This window comes from Passer domesticus, chromosome 5, assembly GCF_036417665.1.
Source record: "Passer domesticus isolate bPasDom1 chromosome 5, bPasDom1.hap1, whole genome shotgun sequence".
In the NCBI taxonomy this organism is placed as follows: domain Eukaryota; kingdom Metazoa; phylum Chordata; class Aves; order Passeriformes; family Passeridae; genus Passer; species Passer domesticus.
In genome coordinates, this window is record NC_087478.1 from 55,224,999 (window position 1) to 55,243,641 (window position 18,643).

The 18,643-nt window shown below is 38.5% G+C and overlaps 1 protein-coding gene across 5 annotated transcripts in view; it reads left to right on the top strand.

Annotated features, from left to right (window-relative positions):
* The window catches only part of SCUBE1 (signal peptide, CUB domain and EGF like domain containing 1), a 230,160-nt gene extending 211,517 nt beyond the window's left edge, over positions 1–18,643 (top strand). For all 5 annotated transcript variants that reach the window (XM_064420579.1, XM_064420577.1, XM_064420578.1 and 2 more), the window contains 8 exons: positions 1,114–1,317; positions 2,730–2,891; positions 6,145–6,312; positions 7,152–7,313; positions 8,693–8,890; positions 10,271–10,423; positions 10,894–10,973; positions 12,017–18,643. In XM_064420579.1, the coding sequence (XP_064276649.1) occupies positions 1,114–1,317; positions 2,730–2,891; positions 6,145–6,312; positions 7,152–7,313; positions 8,693–8,890; positions 10,271–10,423; positions 10,894–10,973; positions 12,017–12,169 (1,280 nt within the window). In that variant the 3' untranslated portion in view covers positions 12,170–18,643. The remainder of the gene's footprint in view (positions 1–1,113; positions 1,318–2,729; positions 2,892–6,144; positions 6,313–7,151; positions 7,314–8,692; positions 8,891–10,270; positions 10,424–10,893; positions 10,974–12,016) is intronic.

The following is an 18,643-nucleotide window of genomic DNA, read 5'->3' on the forward strand; positions in this document are numbered from 1 at the left end:
AGAACAGTCCCCTCCCCGGCTGCAGCTCGGTTCCCTCAGTCTCTGATCAGTCTCTCCAGTGCTGGAAATGTCGCAGCCCAGGCCCGGCCTGGCGGGCCACAGGTGGAGCTGCTGGTGCTCTTCTGGGTGTTCAGTCCAGAGCAGGCTTGAACAGGTCCAAGAAAAAAAAAAGAAAATCACAGTCCAGGGAACTTTTTTGCCTCAGCTAGCTAAAACTAACTAAAAGCAAAAAAAAAAGGGGAAAAAGAGCTCTGTCCCACTGTCTGTCCATCCGCAGACAACACAGTCCAGGAGCAGGAATGTGGAGGAGTGAGAGCAGTCTGAAAACAAACTGCGCGCTTCTTCCCTCCCCTCTTCACTGTCTGGAAGAGAGTCTTAAAGGTGTAAAGCTTATTATTCAGTATAAACAGAACAAGATGATTGGGGATAAAAGCATCGTATAGTCAACCCAGGACACTTCTAAAATATAAGTTGCTGAATATTTACTCTGCAAATCAGACAGTTTTATCACACAGTTGAAAAATTCATGTTTTCTTACCAAAATTTGGAATAAAACTAATTACCTCAAGTTATAAATGAGATGGAATATTATGTTATAAATTCCAGCCAAAGAAAATGTGGACTGAATCCTATAAAGATGTCAGTCCTCAAAGGCAGATTTCTTAACCTTGAGGAGTACCTCATTAGCCAAGTGATTCAAACAGCAGTTGTGCCTGAAAACACCTTTCTTTTTGTCACTGATTCAAAGGTGTTTTGGTCAGGGAAGTGGCAGGAGTTCCTAACCAACTAAGAAAAGCATAAGCAGAGAAGATTCAGGGACCTTAATGGTGGCAGACTGAACACACACTTGAAAGGAGAACATATTGGGATTAATGCTTTCTGCAGCACTCAGCATGCATTTGCCATGGAACTGCTCCATGGACTTCAGGATACTGTCCTGTCCCTTTGAAATGCCTGATCTTGAATACAGTGAGCTGCTGCTTCAATTTGTATGGACAAGACAGTGAAACAAACAGAGATGTCATAGTGCAATGCAGGCTGAGCTTTTTGTTAAGCACCTCTTTTAAACATGAATCTCAAGTGCTTCTAGTTTTGTTATCATTTCCCATCTAGACACCTGTAACATTGACTGTGTTCGGAAAAGGATGGAGCAGAAGCTGCAAACTGCAATCAAAACATTGAGGAAATCTATTAATAAACAGCAATTTTACATTCAGTTTTCTGGGACAGAATATGAAGTGGCTCAGAAGCCAGCTAAAGCTACTGAAGGGCATGAAGCGTGCAGTACAGGGCAAGTACTGCAGGATGGAAAATGTGGTAAGTCCAAAGAGCTCAAATATTCAGTCATATCCTCCAAATCAAGCAGTCTGAAATTACCTTTTCCATGGTGAACTGAATCCATGGACTATGGATTGTTCATAAGACTCTGAAGGGAATTCATTAGATAGTTCTAGGAAAACAGAAATATAAATATGGATAAATTTCCATGCTGTCAGGTGGTAGGTATCAAAACCTACCACAAGACAATGTTGGCAGGTAGTTCCCAGTTGCTCCCATCTTATGAAAATATATTTACATATATTTATATTTCTATTTACATTTATTTCTATTTATATATATTTACAATTCAGTAAAACAATAATATAATGTTTGCATAGTTGCTGTATATTTACTTTTATATCACCACTGTCACTCTCCTCACCATCAAATAATCCATGATCCATGGATATGTTATATTTAATGCTCAAGAGGTCCAGTTTAAAAAAAAAAAAAGTACAGAAATCTATTTTATGTAAAATACCTAATTCCTTTAAACCTCTTCCCACGTTATCAGGCTCTAATGCTTTGCTGAGGACAGTGTGCTAATGCAAATTTTTTAATGGCAGTTTTCAGCACTGCAAGCTTTCTAATCACTTACAGACATCTTTTCAAAATCAGCATACCTATTTTTTCAGCTTTTGAGATCACAAGTGATTTACAAGCCAAAAGAGGTCACATCTGATAGGTGCTTCCAGTGAGCGGGTTCAGAGGTAGTTGTCATCATGTGGGAAGAATTATATAGAAACTGTATTTGAAAGGCTGTTGCTATCAGTATCTAGAAACTCAGACATTTTAACCACCCCTGCCCATCAGAGAAAAATGTGAAATGCAGTTACATGCCCTGTTGAAGCCAGAAAAGCACATGTATTCATATATGTATTCAGTATGCTTTTCAGTTGGGGTATTTGAGTGGCAAGAGACCGAAATTATTACAGAAATTATTACAGGGGACATGTTGCCCATGGAGAAATCTCTGGAACTGATCTCAGTGGACAGACTTTTTGTAGTCATCTGCCATAAAACCAACTTGTAACTGCACCTGGTATAAACCAAAAGCTTACACTTCCCACACGTTATGCAGCACTGCTTTAATAAACTGCAAGATACTGTTTCAAGACTGCACCCAGCTTTATTAAGAACACATGTGAGATAAACACCTGAGTGCACTACAAAGCCATTTAATAGTTTAAACATTAGAAGCAGGACCTCACCCTGATATAAACTGACCTAAACCCCACTACAGATGGGTCTCTTTACATCAGACAAGGATCCTGGACTAACACATGCAAAACATGTGCCATCATAATCCTGGGGCCAAAGACATCCACCTTCTCTAAATGTTTGATGTTAGGGCAAATAATGTGATGAAAGTGAACATCCTTATGTAGGCTCCCCCTTTGTTTCCTCAGTTACCTGCAGCACGGGCACCTTCTATAGCGGAGAACACAACCAGTGTGTCCCATGCTTGCCAGGAACCTACCAGGACACAGAAGGCCAACTCACCTGTGAGCCTTGCCCCAGCAACGATGGCCAGGGAGTAGCAGGTGCCCGGAATGTCTCAGAATGTGGAGGCAAGTTGAACTTGATTATAAAAGCTTTAGGTGTTGCCACACACACCCTGTGAGGTAAGGAGGCTGAAAGAGGAGAGAGCCTGCCACAGTTCTGGCTTGTAAAGGTAATAGAAGAAATCTCCGTGCACTTACAAGCAATGGATGGTATGGCTCGGGCTATCCGCGCTCCCATTGCTGACAAGATGATGGTATCTGCTACAGCAATGTGAGTTATGGGATGGAAATGAGCAGGCCATGCAAAGCACTTTGTGCTTCACCTCAAGTATGGGAGTACCTTGACCTGTAAGGACTTACCAGTGTATTGTGAGCCAAAGGGATGGATTGCTTTGGGCTGGTGTTGGTGAGTCTAATAATGAACCTGCTCATTTAGTATTTTGCATGAGATGCAGCTTACCTACTCTAATTAGCAGCAATTTTCAATTTGAGATAGTTATGCTGCAGGGATCTGCAACCCAGACTCAGAACTAATGATTGCAATTTTCAGCGCTGCTTGAATGCACTGTAACTTTTGGCAAGTGATGTAACATCTCTGATTCAACTTCATGATTTAGAAACTAAATTATAATGAAGATAATACCTGGTGTTTCTACTGTAACTTGATCATTCTAATTTTTTAAGATACAACTGTTTAGTTCCTTTACCGCATTTCATTACAGACTATCAAAATCTAGTTTATAGCAGATACATTATCTGACTTTGAAATAAATCAGTCCTATCTGCTACACAAGTTCTAACTTAAAAACGCATCCATGTAATTTATATTAATGCATTCTTCAAGGATATCTAAATAGAACACATGGCAAATATCACTTGAGAAACTGCTACTTTTTCCCATCTACTGAGTAAAAAATCATTGCAGTGTCAGCAGTCCAAACATATGATAGATTTTTCTAATTTGCTGTAGGAAGGAACTATCAGACAAAAAATTTGAAACACCTGTGCATCTTTGCTATGCTGATTTGTATTTATCCATAATACAAGAAAAGCATATCAAAATACAGTCTGACTTTATAAAGATTAACTATGGCATACTGACAAAAGCAGCAAAACAACTAAAAGAAAAAGACTTGTTTCAAGGCTTACATTGGAATTGTTGTTCTGTACAACAACAAAAAAAACCCCTTCTGATTATTTTTGCAGGGTGGATTTATCTCACAATGGTTATTATCAGATCAAAACAGTCTGTTTTTCTGCTCAGCTCTCCCCTTTTCCTCTGGAAGGGGCAAGAGAGAATATACTTTGCACTTCATTAATTTCCCTGTCACAGATTTTATCAAAATGTGTGTCAGCACATGTAGCTTTGTTAGAAGGTCTGTACTGTCTGTACTCACTGCCAGTAATCAATAGCATTTTTGCATCCTGTCTTCCAGAGCAGAAATGCCTGTGCAGTAACCTATAAACTTACACTGAAATCTTCACTTCTAAATGTGAGGAATGTACATTCCACAAGTGTGTCAGAGATTTTAAGTGCCTGTTGTGCAGAAATCATGCAAATGAATTCTGTGCTGCAGTGGGTTGCCCCTGCCTGGACACCAAGCACCCACCAAAGCTGATCTCTTGCTGTCTTCCTCAGCTGGAGAGGGAAGAGACAGGATTAATGTTCACAACTTAAGGGCAGGGAGAAACCACTCACCAAATATCAAATAGACTTGAATTGGGAAAATTCAGTGAATTCATTACTAATCAAAATGAGAGCAGGACAAGGAGAAATAAAATATCTCCTAAAAACACCTCTTCCACACTCGCCCTCCTTCCCAGCTCTACCTCCTCTCACCCAGCAGTGAAGATATGGGAATGGGGGTTATGGTCAGCTCATCACACTGATGTTGTTCCTGTTGCTGCTCCAGTATGGGGCCCCTCCCACAAGAGACTTCATTAGCTTCTCCAATGTGACTCCATCTCATGGGCAAGAGTTCTCCAATATAAGGCACTTTTCCAGAGGGTCAGTCCTTCAGGCACAGCCTGCTCCAGCATAGGTCCCCCACAAGGGTCACAAATCCTACCAGGAAACATGTTCCGGTCTGGGTTCCAGTAACCAGTTGGACCAGGCCACGTTGATCAGTTTTGCTCCAATAACAAGAGCAAAATTGTCCTCAAATTAGTAACATCATAATATTTCTCTGAGGTCTGTGTCACAACAGCCAGTTTGTATGGTCATATTCCAGCCAGCTGAGATAGGAGCACAAGGAAATCCTGGGGATCCTGACCCCACAAGTATCCATAGGAGTTTGGCTTTTGTGGGGACAGAACTTGAACTTGGCTTTCACTCAGGAGCTCTATTTCATCCTGAGTACCAAAGTTCCTCACTTATGCCAAGCACCCAAAATACTGAGTGTCCCAAATATTTCCCAGCAAGTATCAGGGTTCTTATGAGACTGCAGCAATACCTAGAGCTCTCAAAACTTTCTTCTTTTCAAGCCAGTTGTTTTTGTCTGATGTTCAGTCCTCAGGGAAACTAAATTACAAAGCTCTGGAATGAGGCAACCTCAGGGAATATGCAGCATCTCACAGTGCTAGTGTCCAGTCTGGAGTGGTATGAAAATACAAATTCATGTCACGGTCTTGAAAAACCTGACATCCTGGTTCTCAGGTTCACAGGGGAAAGCACTCAAGCTAGCAAGAACCAAGCCAAACAGATGCCTATCAGAAACTGCCTGGAGAACCAGTTTGGAAACTTCTGTCAGTAGATTTTTCACAAAGCAATTTGCTTTACACAAATCTCTTTTTCCTGGCAGAGGAGCACCTGACAAGCACTAGTTTTCACAACTACGTGAAAAGCTGCTGGTGTTAAGTATTCTCATAGACAAGGTGCTGGACTGCTACCATCCCATCTGGTAAACCCCATGATCCACTGTCCACATCTCTAACTTGGAGGTACAAAAACTTGCTTTATAGGCATGACTCAGTTCCATTTCTTCCTATAAAGTACTTTGAAATACTGCGATGAGAGACTTGATGAAAGTACAAAGTATTCTAATAAAATCTTAATAGAACCCTTTCTTGAAAAAAAAAATCCAAACAGAAGCATAGTTTCCAAAAAGCGTATTATGAAACTGGTTCTATTTACTGGTGGTGGTTTTAGGAAGAAGATACAGAAACAATGCAAAATATGCAGGTAAGATTAGAATTTAATCTGCAGCTGTCTTGATGTCACATGATTAAGTGAAAGAAAGCCTTGCTAACTACTTGTGGGTTTTATACTTCATCCAGAAAAGTCAACACACTAATACAGATGATAATTTTCAATTTCTAGGGCAGTGTTCTCCTGGGCACTATTCTTCAGATGGTTTTAAACCTTGTACAGTCTGTCCTCTTGGTACCTATCAGCCTGAACCAGGAAGGACCCTCTGCTTTCCCTGTGGCGGTGGGCTTGTGACCAAATATGAAGGTGCTGTTTCCTTTCAAGACTGTGAAACCAAAGGTGAATTCAAAATTCTTCCACAATTCATCTTCCTACTTCTGGGCCTTTGGTTGTTTATCAAGAGTGCCAAGGGACTCTTGAAGGCTCCAAATCAAACGTTGTTGCTGCATGGGTGTGTGATTAAATGAAATGATCAAGAAATCTGTAAACTGGGAATGATCTCCCAAGATTGTGCAGATTGAACAGGATTTATGGTTTTCTTTGGAATTTACCACAGGCAGACAGGAGGTCAGCACTGCTAGTGGTAAGGGAATCAGCCCTACTGTGTGGCAATAAATAACACAAACTTGGATTAGACAATGCTTTCGCTTTCATGTCCTGTATATTTTTATTTACTGTAGAACAATAACTAAACACTATAAAAGTTATACAAAGTTAAGGATTACTCATGGGCTAAGCAGAAACTGTAAGGGTGCAATGCATTCTGTATTCCATAATGTCAACTTCCAGTGCCAGTGCTGAAGAAGGAATATGCCCAAATGCATTTTGGTTTAGTTACTGAAATGACATGCTGGCCCTGGCAAATAGGCACTAATGGAAACCTCTCTCCTGCTACTGTGAATGCAATTTTTCTTGTTGAGGTGGATTTACATCACTTCCATTTATTACAAATATATAAAATACAGAGAGAGATAAGTATCACATATTTCTAGCTCATAAGGGTTTTGCTCTGGGTTTCAGTTGCAAGATTCTTTATACTGGGAAATACAGGGAGTTGGTGTATTTTCTGCCTTTTATGGCCTAATAAGAATGTTTCAGACCAGGTATGCAGACCAGAGGAAAGCTCTCTGCACTGGAGGTTGGTACTTCTTGAAAATAATACACCTCCTACCTTGCAGTTCACTGTTCTCCTGGACACTACTACAACTCCACAACACACAGATGTATCCGGTGCCCTGTGGGAACATACCAGCCTGAGTTTGGTCAGAACTACTGCATCACCTGCCCTGGCAACACCAGTACAGATTTTGATGGCTCCACCAATGTCACACATTGCAAAAGTAAGTCACATTTATATCAGTGACACAGAGCGTGTCTTTCCATCTGAACTGCAGCTCGAAGGTTGCATCTGTCAGGCTGGACTTCAGATTTGTATTTCCTAGTTAGCAAATATCTGCTGCCAGAGGGAAGAGTAAAAGTTGGGAAAACAATTAGGAAAAAAAGTACCACTTGAGGCATATGAGTATTAGATTTAATATGATTTCACAGAGTTCCAGCTGCAAGTTAAAACTACAGAGCCTTTAGTTTCCCAGATCCTGTAAGTTGTGTAACAGTGATGCATATTTCTCTATGTCTCTGTAGAGCAGAATATCTTCTATCAGAGTAACTGCCATTTTAGAATAATTGTAAAATGTCAGAAGATATGGTCATACATGCTACAATTGCCAGGTATCATTTATGATAGTTAGTTCTTCTTCATGGCTTTTGTGCAGTACTCAGCTTCCTATCTTAAAAATTTTAAATATCCCCAAGGATTTCAGTGCAGTTTTATTTGATCCTTTGTGAATGACTGGTTATTTTAGACAAGCTTTTTTTTTTTTCATCTCTACCATGCTAATTCGAGAGAATGTTCCTATAATAATTAAGCAATGTCATCTGACTATTTGTGTGCAGATCTCCTGTAAGTTTTTAGTCTGATTATGTGCCATGTATTTTATAAGTCCTTTATAATTTCTAATGTCATTTGAGTAAACTATATATTTGTATGGAATTTGAAGAAGTTTGCTGATTTTCCTGTAAAATAAAACCACCCTTGTTACTCTGCTGTCTTAGGTCAGCTCAGTTTTCAAGCCAGTTTCTCACCTTGCATACTATTTGGATTAAGCAAAATATTTAAACATATATCTAATTTTATGTGGATGAGTAGGCCTGGGGAGATCAAACTTAAGTAACTTGTGCCAAATTCAATATGATTTTTGAAAACTCAGAAAGAAAAACTGATCTCTCAATGGAGATCCTTTATTAAGTGGTTTAATCTAAGATGAAGCAAGGCAGATCTGTAATTAAGTAAGACAGGCTGTTGGGACCAGCACTCTCATTCAGGTAAAGCCAATTAAAAACCAGGTAAGTTAAAGCAGAATGTCTTCTGCATGTCAGCACAGTATCCATGGTAACCACAACTGGATCATGTTTATTTACCTGCATTTCTCAAGCAAAGTTAAAGCATCCTGGATGAAGCATTGAATCAGTTCATGCACTGGAGATGAAGGTTTTGCATCAGCTGGAGCAACCTTGTGGATCAAATCTTCCTTTAAAGCTGGAGAATGTGTTCATTTCTAAAGCCACAAGGAGGAGTTTAGGCTTGCTCATGACAGATCCAGAAAAACACCTCAGATTAATTTATCAACTAATGCAAATACTAATTTACATTTCTCCCCAGACCAGCACTGTGGAGGAGAACTAGGGGACTACACTGGCTACATTGAATCACCCAACTATCCTGGAGACTACCCAGCTAATGTGGAATGTATTTGGAATATAAATCCACCCCCAAAGAGAAGAATACTCATCGTAGTACCTGAGATATTTCTCCCAATTGAAGATGAATGTGGCGATGTTTTAGTAATGAGAAAAAGTGGTAAGTTGCCAGATATGGGCTATATTTCCTGAAAACTGAGGGAGTGAATAGTTCATATTGAAGGGATGACTGTCTTCAGTGTAGCCAGTGTTTCTAAAAGGTTTCTTGAATGAAGTGGCACAGCAAGTTAGAACACTACCAATAACAGTTAGTGGTGTGATATTAATTATTCAAGTTTATTGTCTGAATCACAAAGCAGTTAATGGGCTTCTCTCTGGCCCAGTTAGCACAAGGGATAAATCACTGCCATTCTAGAAGTCAACAATGATAAATTATATTTGGGACACTGTCTCTGTAATCTGTACAAACTGTGCTTTCACTTATCTTTTGTAAATGTATATATATATGCTGCAGTTTTTGCTAAATCTGGGCGTTACCCTGCTTTTCTGTGGATTGGAGGGGGTGCACTGTGCCTCTGATTATGAATTTAATTCAACAACTTCTAAAGTTGAGATCCAGATGAAATGCACTCTTCTTTTGCATTGGAGAATGTGGGCATCCTTCTGGTGATTTGTTGCTATATCAAGAAGCACCAAACCTGAAAAGCAATTGTTCATATGGAGTTTTTGTTCAAAACAATGTATTTACTCACAAAAATGGTGTCTTTTATTTGCTAGAACAATTTTTACCATTTTTTATCCCTGAGGGCCTGTACTGACATCTCTGTATATCAGAAGGAAGACACCTGGTCACTATAGATGGAAGGAAAATTATACCTGTGCAGATGAGCTTTTTTAAAAGGAAAGCACTTATTATAACAAAACACATCAGTTGTCCTTCTGACCCCAAACTGTGGTTCCTACAGTGACCAAAGCCAGTCACATCAGGGTAAAGTTACACTTTAGGCATGATTTGCCCTTAGTGAAGCTGTGCTGGCTGTCACCAACCACCTCCTCACATCCAGGTTAACTCTTCTATGGATCACTGACTCTGCAGGGTATGACAGTCTTTTCTTCAGAATTACCATGCCAAACATTACATTCTGGTTTTATTGTCTTTCTATTTATAAGTGGTTTGTTGGTATCAGATGAGCTCCCCAAACTGGCCATGTGAGGGGTTGGCTACCATGTTTGCCTGGCATGCAGCTCACTTGTCATTACCTGTCTGGGACAAGCATATGGGCACTCCGGGATACAGTGCTAGAATAGTAAAAAAAATTAATATTGATAGAAGTTTTAAACATCAAAAATTATACCTCTATGGAAAAACCTACTTCTCTTTATAGGCAAATAAGGACAACATCCGTTCTGTCACAAAAAGTTTCTCCTATCAGGAATATGTCACTTGAGAAGTGTCTTGTCAATTTGACATCTCTGACCCCTAGATGAGGAAGGGTGCAAGAATTATTATATAAAGAACATAATTTAACTTTATTTCTAGCTTCTCCTACTTCAATTACTACTTATGAAACCTGTCAGACCTATGAGAGACCTATTGCATTTACCTCAAGATCAAGGAAACTCTGGATTCAGTTCAAGTCAAATGAAGGAAACAGCGGCAAAGGATTTCAGGTCCCCTATGTGACTTACGATGGTGAGAATGGAATTGGTTTTCATCTTTGTGTTATATCTGAATTAGGGGAAATTTTCCTTTAGAATCTCTCTTACACTGCTTGCAGGGATAGAAGAATGAGGAAAAACCTTATGCGCCTCATTTCATTTTAGTTGCAAAGACTTTGAAATAACATACATATACATAATGTTTGAAAAGTTATTTTGTATTCCTGTTTCCTCATCTCTAGAGTGGAGATAATACAGCATTATTATCTGGAGGGAGTAGTTTTTTGAGGAAGTAAGTATTTATAGGGATAATTCAAAACCACTGCTATAAAGAAATAGAGAATTTTAAGGTGATTTAATTAGAATACAGCAACCTGAGAGACACTGAATAATTTACTGGATACAAAATTTCTCAGCTCTGTCTTCAAGAGGAGGTCTAGCGCATGTCTGGCTATTGCCCTCCCAAAGGATGTCCCACTCACTCACCTGATCTTTATTTTTCAGAGGATTATCAACAACTAATAGAAGACATTGTTCGAGATGGCAGATTATATGCATCAGAAAACCATCAAGAAATTCTAAAGGTAAGAAATTTCTGCTTTCTTTGAGGCCAATCAAGAATCCCTTTTCCTAAGCATTTTCTTAAAATAGTTCTCAATACCTTGATACAGTCATTATATTTAAAACTCAAGGGTAATCCCAAATTCAATTCTCTGTGTTCTGAGGTTTATGCTGGTATTTGAAGCAGCCCAAAATCAAGTAACTTAGCTGGGCTCAGGACATGCTTATGTCCTTTGTGGAATCAGGAACTAAATTAAATATATGTTAATATGATTAAAAAAATTGTACGTTCAAAAAATTAGTCAGCCAAGAATGAAGGACCTATTGTTTGAACAGCCTTCTTCAGCCTTGGTCTGGCATTTAAATGTTTAAATGACTCATTAAGTTTGCTGTGCATTAAAAAATGTATTTACCTAATCACTATCTTGCTTCAATAAGAAATGGTTTTCCAAAGATACAAGCCGCACCTGTAACAACTACCTAATTAAAACTGGAAAAAAGGCTGGTCAGAAGGCAAAACTGAACCGTGTAAATGTAGGGCTTGGAGGGACAGGAGATGAGGAAGAGTCAGCTCCCTTGGCCATCCCTGCCAAGCACTGTTCCCTCCCTCCAGCTTTTGGGTTGCTCAGGTCCCAGCTGCAGTCCACAGTGCCAGGCACAGGCTCAGATGAGGCTCTGAATCAAGGCTTTCTCAAGGTACAGGAGAAGGTCCTTAGAAAGCTCAGCATCCCTGAGGACCAGCCTTATCTTCCGTCCATGGAGGGAAGGCCTGGACAGCAGCATGGAAGAGGTGGGAAAGACAGTAGAGGCAGCTTGCAGTTCTAATGCAGATCTCTGCAGTTTGTGGTTAGTGCTCCTAACTAAGGAGCCTTGCAAAAAGCATCCAGCACAGCAGGCAGACTCATCTCTCTGAAACTCCACTGCAATGTGGAGCAGTTTCCTTACACTCTTTTATCCAGACTCAAGTTTTGCAAAACAGACCTGACTGTTCTTCAGTTTTGGAACTTATGCAGACACTAAATCCAAACCTTGCTTTTATCTAACTTATCTATGTTGTCTTCCATAGGACAAGAAACTGATTAAAGCTCTCTTTGATGTACTGGCACACCCTCAAAACTATTTCAAGTACACAGCACAAGAGTCAAAAGAAATGTTTCCAAGATCGTTTATAAAGCTACTGCGATCAAAAGTTTCCAGGTTTCTACGACCATACAAATAGTCTAGTGGTATTCAATTTTTGGTTACTTTGCATTTCTGTCAATTATTGTCTTTCCTCCATAGTAGAAACATTTGCTAATTTGAAAGCTCTTTTTTGCAGAATTTGTTCACAATTGTTAACAAAGAACACCTATAATGTTTTGTAATTGTTAAAAGTCAATGTTCTGAATGGGATTCTTACTACAAAAAAAAAATTATGCATCTCTTAAGTACTTCTAGTTGTAGATCCAAATTTGTGTCTGCACTAATGTATCCTCACTTTTCATCTGAAATCTCCCTATGTAAAAATATTCTTTCTAGCTTTTTATTTTTCATCAACAATAACTTTTCTCAAAAAAGGAGGAATCTATTCAAATATTAAACTACCTGCAGATAAGTTCTGTTATAGAAAGAAGTATGTAGTAGAAATAATACTTGGATTTTGAATTGCACTTGAAGTTTATATTTGAATCCTTAGAAGAAAACAAAACAATCTCAATTTTGTTATTTCCCATTTGTGGCTTGGTGGAACCTCTGTCCAAGTAGAAATCAAAAAGGAAAAAAAAAGAAGGAAAAAAAAGTATAATTTTATTTTATTAATTACATGAGATTCAGTCCCATGCCTAATGTCCTAATGTTTTTATCTGTCCTCTTCCAAACTTCTTCAGAGGTCTGCCACTGTCAATTACTTAATTGAAACAGATTTAGCTCTGAATTTCCATGCATCAGTCGGTCCCTTTAAAGACATTTACAATAGGAAATGTGAGAAATGAGCAACAACACTAGTCATCTTGGTTTTCTTTCCATTAAGAGAGCATCTAATTAAGTACAATATATAAATATATAAATATCTACTTCTATTTGTGGGTACATTAGTAATGTTATCTCTAGTTACTGTAAATATTATTCTTGCTTAAATCTTTACTCCCATGCACCCTGTTTACTCATATCTATATGTAACTTTGGGTAGACAAATTACTTCTCCAAGTGCTTGTCCCTTCTATTAACACCAACTGAAGCCTTCTAAGGTTTTATAATACTGGATAATGGTTTACTCTGGGACAATCTCTTTCAATATGTATTATTCCAGGAAAAATAGCATCAGTGGAGATGCAACTGCTGCCCAGTAAAGGGTCAGCTGTTGCCTCTCCCTTTCGCTGTGGAACCCCCCACACGCAGACCAACAGAGTCACCCTCAGGACAACACACATGGGAGGAACTGCTGCTGGACCTGCTGTCTCTAGAACACTGGGAACACAACTGTGTCCAAGCCCCAGAATTCTCAGAGGTTCAGGGGTGAACAGGACATGGTTTTGCAGAAGAGTTAGAGGGCAGGTTCTGTGTTTGCAGAGACCTGGCTCTCCCTTTTATCCCAGATTTGTAGCCACAGTGCCCATCAAGCACAGGAACTGCAGGAGAGCTTTAGCCTTGTGCTCAGGCCCTGCTCACAGAGCGACAGTGGGTTTCCCATGATGATAAATCCTGTGTTTCCTGCTGTTTCCTGGCACAGAATCTAAATCGAATGGGAGGGGAGCCTTTATTTTGTATTAGTTTTTCAGCCTCTTTTCAGTCCCTTCCTCTTGTGTATCATTTTCCCTTTTGATTCTACAAGTTTATTAAATGGAGAAATGAACTCTTCTGGTAGCATCCTTTCAGAAAAAGACTAACACACAGTTTTGCTTTGCTGCATTTTTTTTGCCTGTCTATCCTGTAGTTTAGCACATGTTTGGATGTTCTTAAAGACATGTATTAGGGGTGGTTGTGGTTATCTTCTGACACTTTCTTTTTGTCCTTGAACAAGTACTGCTGAAATTTACACAATTGGTTTCTGTTGACTACAAGTGGTTGAATATTCCATTTCTATGAGAACATGCCTTAAGTATTCTGTTGAGTTTTTCTACTTAAGCATCTTGTAATTTTGCTTGCCTTCTTTCCTTTTCTGTTGAAGAACATAATTTTTTTCTTTCTTTGCCTGAACAGCCTGACCTTACAATCTAACTTTTTTTTTTCCCACTCATGAACCTCAGATCTTTGGTGAGCTTTCTTTTTAACATATACATTAACCCTTGTTAAAAAAATGTCATTCCCCATAAAAGTCCTTTGTTAAAGGCTGTTAAACCTAACTTTTTCTTGAGGATGTTAAAACTACTTTTATTTATGATTCACCAAGGGTCACTGAAAAGAACAAGTTTTCATTAATTTTTTCTTTAACAGTAGTCATTTGTACAAAAAAAAAAGTTTTTAAAAAGCAAAAGTCTTTTCAGGTACTCAATTATGCAGGAGTATATAGCTGAGAAACTACTTCATCCAAACAGTAGTTTGAATTCTGATAAATTATTCAGAGTTTTATTCAGATCCATTAGAATGAGTCAGGATTGCAGCCATTCTACTGAAAGATAAGAAGGAAAATATATTAAAAATATGGCAAAAAATAACTTCCTTACTTGTCAAATGATTTACAGTGATCTTTAGTATTTCACATTGAGTAAGCAAACTTCAGAACCTGGTACTGTACACTGAGTTTAGTAAAATCCTTGCTAAAATTTTTGTTTAATAACCAACATGTTTGGATGTAATACCATTGTATGACAGTGATGCCAGACTCCAGAAACCACTGGCAGTACCGTTAACTTCTTCCAGGATCCTAGCTCCATGGGAAATCCAGTGCCAGAGAAACCATAAGAGGGACATGTCCCAATTCTGGCCACTGACAGTGGGACCTCAGTAGAGCTGTGAGAGGTGAATGCAGGCAAGAGAAATTGCATTTGGCTCTGGCACCACTTGCCCTGACTTAAAACCACACTACAAAAAAGCAGGGTTTTGTCCAGTTCATCCTGACAGACAACCTGAGAATGAGGCTGATATTCCCCAGAGCCACATCAGGGCAGGGACTCCACAGTCAGGACAAAGCACTTGTGGACTTCTGAGGCAAACACAGGCTTTGTGTTGCTGAAGGAAGATGCTGAAAGAAAGAGAATAATTTGACCCTCAAAAGTTGACATTTAAAAGCTTTGGAACATAGAGGGGGGTCATATCTGATATATTTAGAAAATGAGTCAGGCTTGAACGCTTGCCACTCTGCATAGAAATGCTCTTGGATGTACAAATTTCTAATGAAATAAATAATGACAAGTGGTATATAGAGCAGTCTGAACTGGTTTCAGTTGATTTGAAAAACAACACAGAATTTTTATATCAGCTCTAGAAGTTAAAAATGCTTTGTCTTTCATACTAGATTTACAGTTAGAGAAGCTGGTTGTCTCCAAATAGGAGGTGAGTTCAGCTCTTCATCTGTTAGTGTAGGATATTGTCAAAGTCAGCAAACCTGTTGGTACTACACAATAACAGCACAACAACAAAGAATGTTTCCTTCTACAGACGAGACCTACACACGTTTGGGAATCAAAAACCGTACAAGGAGAAATACAGCTGCCTTTAAGCAAACCAGCTTTGTAAACATGGCAGACTATAATATTTTAGCTTTTACCCTGAATGTGAAATACTTCATTTGAACATACCAATAAATACAGCCCTGTATCTGTTCTTACAGAATTGCACATTGTCTGCAGAACAGGTGTAACAACATATTTATGTCTTAATACAGGTAGACTGAAGAAGTGCCCATTTCTGATTTCCCAATTCTGTGGCACAAACAGGGCTCTTTATTTTCATTTTGCAAATGCCTGTATGCTTAAAAGCTGCACCTGCAGCACTTACCATTTTAAGCCTCTCTTTCTGCTTTAAATACTGCACTTATTTTTAGTGAGGTGGTGGTGAATCATCCCTAACCGTTCTCACAGGCCACCAAATCACTGCCTGCACACATGCTGCAGTCCAGGACACTGCAGCAATCACAAGTTGCTCATCAAGCTGTGAGTTGTGCCTTGAAAGTGCTGAGGACACAAAGGTGCCTCTTGCGTGTCATTTGAGCACAGGGAGCAACAGGATTCTGTGTTCAGTGCATTGCCACCTCTTCTGCCACTGCATCTTGCCTTCAATAACACGACTTACCCTGCCTGGAGATTGAGCTCACTGAAACTGGATTTAAAAATTCTGAAGTCTTTCTTTCATCCCATATTCTTGCCCTGTCTTCCTTCTTCCATCATACATTAGATCTTTACCTAAAGACCAACTTTTCAAAAGAAATTTATTTCCTCATTGTGCCACCCCCATAGAATAAAGTTATGACTACTTAAGATTTAGACTAATCCTTTCTACACAGCAGCTTCATTCTAGAGTAAGCTTACTTAAAACTAGCTTCTCTTGTAAGCCAGGTTCAGTTTAGTTTAATTTTAGACTAGCTTAAATAAATACAGGATTGGTCAGAGGACTTTCAGAGGGTCCACATTCTGAGTTGTCAGCAGGTTTTCAAGAGCACAGCCCACCTGAAATCCTGTCTGTGAGCAGAATGCAAGGATGCTGCCACATAAATGAGAAACACCCTTTACATGTGTTCAGCATTCAAAAGTACAGTCAAACCCCACCCTGTGCCTTTTTATAAGCCTGCCCAACACATTCAAATTTCTCAGATCAGTTTTACCTATAAAAAAACCAGTTTTAATCTTGCAGATAGCACGTTAGGAACTTCAGGAGCAAAAGTACTGCTGTGATTCTTATATAGGGTCTGCTGACAGGTGTTCAACAGCAAAACTCACCTGCTCTGTGACAGTTCCCATGTCTGGACTCTAAATATCTTTGAATACAAAGATACAAAACTTAGCTGGAGCAAAATCCTCAGCAGCTGGACCCAGTGGCAAATTTCTCAGCCACCTCAGGGGTCTGGATGATTTCTTAATGCTGGGAATGAGTGACACACACAATTCCTTATATCTGTATCATGAGTTCAAGGAGTTGCATTTTTTCCATAGTTTAAAACCACCAATTGACAGGAATGGGAGTAATTGGAGGAGTTCTTACAGAATCTCAGTACTTTGGGACTTTAAGGAAGTCGTTTTCTAGAATGAAAGACTGTTGTAAGCACTTGAGAAAATGAATATTTTGTCTTCCAGAAGAATTTATGGAAGAAGGGAAATTTCTATAAGGTACTATGAACTTACTCCTCAGCAAGAGACTTGGATTCAGAGACAAGTCTTGTGTTTTATCTCTCATCTGAATAGAAGCAGAGTGGAAAATAAACAATGTCAAAAATTGTTATCTAAGGATCTGAATATATACAATTCCAGTTCGTTATTTCATTTATTTATTCTTTCATCATAAAGCTTTTAATCTATAAAATTAATATGTAATATACAAGAGTAAAATGTACAGAAGTACCTTTAGATCTAATCATTTAAACCATCTGTATTCAGAGAGCAGAGATAACAAGTTTAAAGATATACAAACAATTGCAATTCAATTTTCTCAATATCTAGAAAAAAGTGGCTTTGATTAATTAAACGTTATTTTAATTATTGTGAAAATATCTTTTTTAGAGTTTGTTTTTGTTACTTTCTTAATTAAAATTATTTTGTAAATATTGTTTTCTATGTTTTATAACTTAGGCCATTAATTTGCATTGAGAGCAGCAGGGTCTCAACATGTTGATTACAAAGATACTTTAGGAGACTGAGGTGGATGTGAGGCAGTTGCCAGATTTATCATTCCAGATTACAGAGCCTCTTATTTCTTCAGTCTCACTGACATGACAGGAAGAGTTTTCTGGGGCACTTTAACATTCTAATTTAAACAGAATTGACTATCAAGTGTCATTCTAAAGTGCTTCCCACTTTCATAACATAAAAAGAATATGTATTTTAAAGTTAGTGCTGGTTCTTCTTCTATTGTTAGGATAAGAAACAACACAGAACTCAGAAATAAAAGGAATTTAATAGATTACACACATGCATAGTGGAAAGACAAGGAAAGCTGTGGGATCTCTATGCTTGTAGGGAGCAGTGGAAGTGATAAAACCTCACATTGGATCAGATCACAGAGGCTTTTTTAGCCAAAACCACTAAGCCCAGTGGTACTTTCACCTGCAAAGTACCATTAAAAAAGTTCATTATGATCATATCCAGCACCAGTTTAAGTAGGAATTTCTGGCAGGCTGGATTTCAGGAGGAAGCACACAGGATGTAATACTGGTTTCTACATCAATTTGCTTCATGTAAACCACTGCACAGGAGTGAGATTTTAAACTAAACTGTTGTAGATGCTGCTGGGACTTCTAAGCTTTATTACCAATGTAAATTGTGTACAAACAACTATTTCCATATGAAATGTACAATAATAGTTTAGAGCAAGGGTAGTGAATAACTGCACAAAATTTGATTTTGATTTAGAAAATAAAATACAGTGCTAAGCTTTACCAATATTTTAACAATTCTGTCAGATTTATAGTAGAAAATGTTGTTGTAAATGTACCTTACAAGAAAATACATTTCCTTTTGCCTTTGTATATTAATAGCTTTGATTTCTATGTCAAAGTTAAAAATTAAGCATGTAATAAAATTTTTGTTAAGATCACTTTCATATTAAACATAAAATGGAATGGGTA